Source organism: Musca autumnalis, unplaced genomic scaffold (genome assembly GCF_047663935.1).
Source record: "Musca autumnalis isolate F117 unplaced genomic scaffold, ASM4766393v1 scaffold_5, whole genome shotgun sequence".
Classification (NCBI taxonomy): Eukaryota; Metazoa; Arthropoda; class Insecta; order Diptera; family Muscidae; genus Musca; species Musca autumnalis.
In genome coordinates this window covers 109880367-109882357 of record NW_027412088.1, presented here as the reverse complement: position 1 = coordinate 109882357, position 1991 = coordinate 109880367, and the positions used below count along the sequence as shown (strand labels likewise).

At 44.5% G+C, this 1991-nt stretch overlaps 1 protein-coding gene across 1 annotated transcript; it reads left to right on the top strand.

Annotated features, from left to right (window-relative positions):
• Positions 1 to 568: 568 nt before the first annotated feature.
• Positions 569 to 1582, top strand: LOC141386725 (uncharacterized). Its single transcript, XM_073955648.1, has one exon. The coding sequence runs from the start codon at positions 569 to 571 to the stop codon at positions 1580 to 1582; it is 1014 nt and encodes a 337-aa protein (XP_073811749.1).
• Positions 1583 to 1991: the final 409 nt, after the last annotated feature.

Sequence of the window (1991 nt, the reverse complement as noted above, 5' to 3'; positions counted from 1 at the left end):
GAAGCTTTTATATTACCAGACATAGTTCCACCGAAACCAAGCACTGACATCGACGTCACGTCATGGTCTATCCCAGAAAACATAAAGCTAGCGGATCCACACTTTTTCCAAACGGGAGAATCGACGTACTGCTTGGAGCAGAGTTTTATTTCAATTTGATTTTATCACAAGAAATTCGGATGCCCAAGGAACATCCTATATTGAAGAACTAAAGCTAGGATGGATTGCTAGTGGAAAGGAACATGCTGAAGCAGGAACGGTTACGTGTGCTGTTTTTGGAGAAGTGAAACGTGGTCTGGAAGAGTTGTTAAAACAGTTTTGGGAACAATATGATGTTGGTGAGGACCAGAAGTTGACACTAGCAGACGAAAGGTGTGAAAGTCACTTTAACCAACACACTACAGTCCATGAGAGTGGACGATTTGTGGTGCGACTACCATATTCAGAGGATACAGAAAAGATATCGTAGTCGCTGAATATTGCAGCTCTGGAGCGTCGGTTAGCAAAAGATGCAAATCTTCGCGAGCAGTATGCGAAGTTTATGAAGGAGTACGAAGAGTTGGGCCACATGACGAAAATACAACTGAGAGAGGTGCGCGGCAGTCATTACTACATTCCGCATCATTGTGTCCTGCGTCCAGATAGCAGTACGACAAAGCTCAGGGTAGTGTTCGATGCGTCCTGTAAGTCATCGTCTGGGTGGTCGCTGAATGATATTTTACACGCAGGTCCCAAGGTACAAGGAGACCTGTTTGGACTGCTGTTGCTATTTAGATTACCGCGATTTGTGTTCACAACGGATATCGAGAAGATGTACAGACAAGTACTAGTGGACACGAGGGATCGCAGATATCAGCTGGTCGTATGGAGGAGTTCCCCAGACAAGGAGATGGAGCACTACATGTTAAATACATTAACATATGGTACGACTTGCGCCCCGTATCTTGCTACGAGATGTCTGAAAAAGCTAGCAGATGCAAATTTGCATAAATATCCATTGGGTGCTCCAGCACTTCAGCGGAATTTCTATGTTGACGATAGGATGTGCGGATCCGACAGCTTAACGACCGCAATGGAGATGCAGGGTCAGCTGAATAGGTTGTTGTCAGACGCAGTATTCAGATTGCGAAAGTGGTGTGCCAACCACTTAAATCTATTACATGGAGTCCCACCAGAGGATAGAGAAGTAGACCTCGACTTCGATAATTCATCAACCAAGGTACTGGGGTTGACATGGATTCCCCAAGCGGACCGATTTTGCCTGAAGAGTAATATGAGGGAATGCAGCGTCGTAACTAAGCGCAAAGTAACATCTGATTTGGCGAGATTGTTCGACCCATTGGGAATTGCAGGTCCTGTTGTGTCCGCAGCAAAGATCTTTATTCAGCAGTTATGGAAGAATAAAATTGGCTGGGATGAGGAACTGCCAGCAGAATTGACATCCTATTGGTTATCGTTTCGAGAGAGTTTGAAGATGCTAAATGATTTCAAGTTACCCAGACATGTGTTTAATGGAGAGAAACCAACGTTTGTGGATGCTTCACAAAAAGGCGTATGGAGCAGTGATGTATCTGCGGGCTAAGTTGGCAGACGGAAGGCATATAGTTATGCTCCTTTGTTCAAAATCAAAAATTGCACCTATAAAAGAGATCACGTTGCCACGGTTGGAGCTTTGTGCCGCTGAGTTGGGAGCAAAACTTACCTCAAAAGTCAAAACAGAGTTGGGTTACGAAGATTTGAAGACTATTTATTGGTCAGATTCGGAAATTACATTGTACTGGATTAACTCGGAACCATCATCGCTGAAGACGTTTGTTGTCAACAAGGTGAAACAGATCCAAGACAGGTCGCTTAGAACTCAATGGCGACATGTGGGTACAAAAGACAATCCTGCAGATTTTATTTTCAGAGGTATGAAGCCGGATCGTCTGTCAGGATGTATGATGTGGTTTTACGGAGGCATTCATCGGTGCGTTGAAGAGATTTGTCGC

What these genes read in the sequence shown, in the direction of transcription:
- LOC141386725 (XM_073955648.1), top strand. Translation starts at nt 569, where the DNA reads ATGACGAAAATACAACTGAGAGAGGTGCGCGGCAGTCATTACTACATT.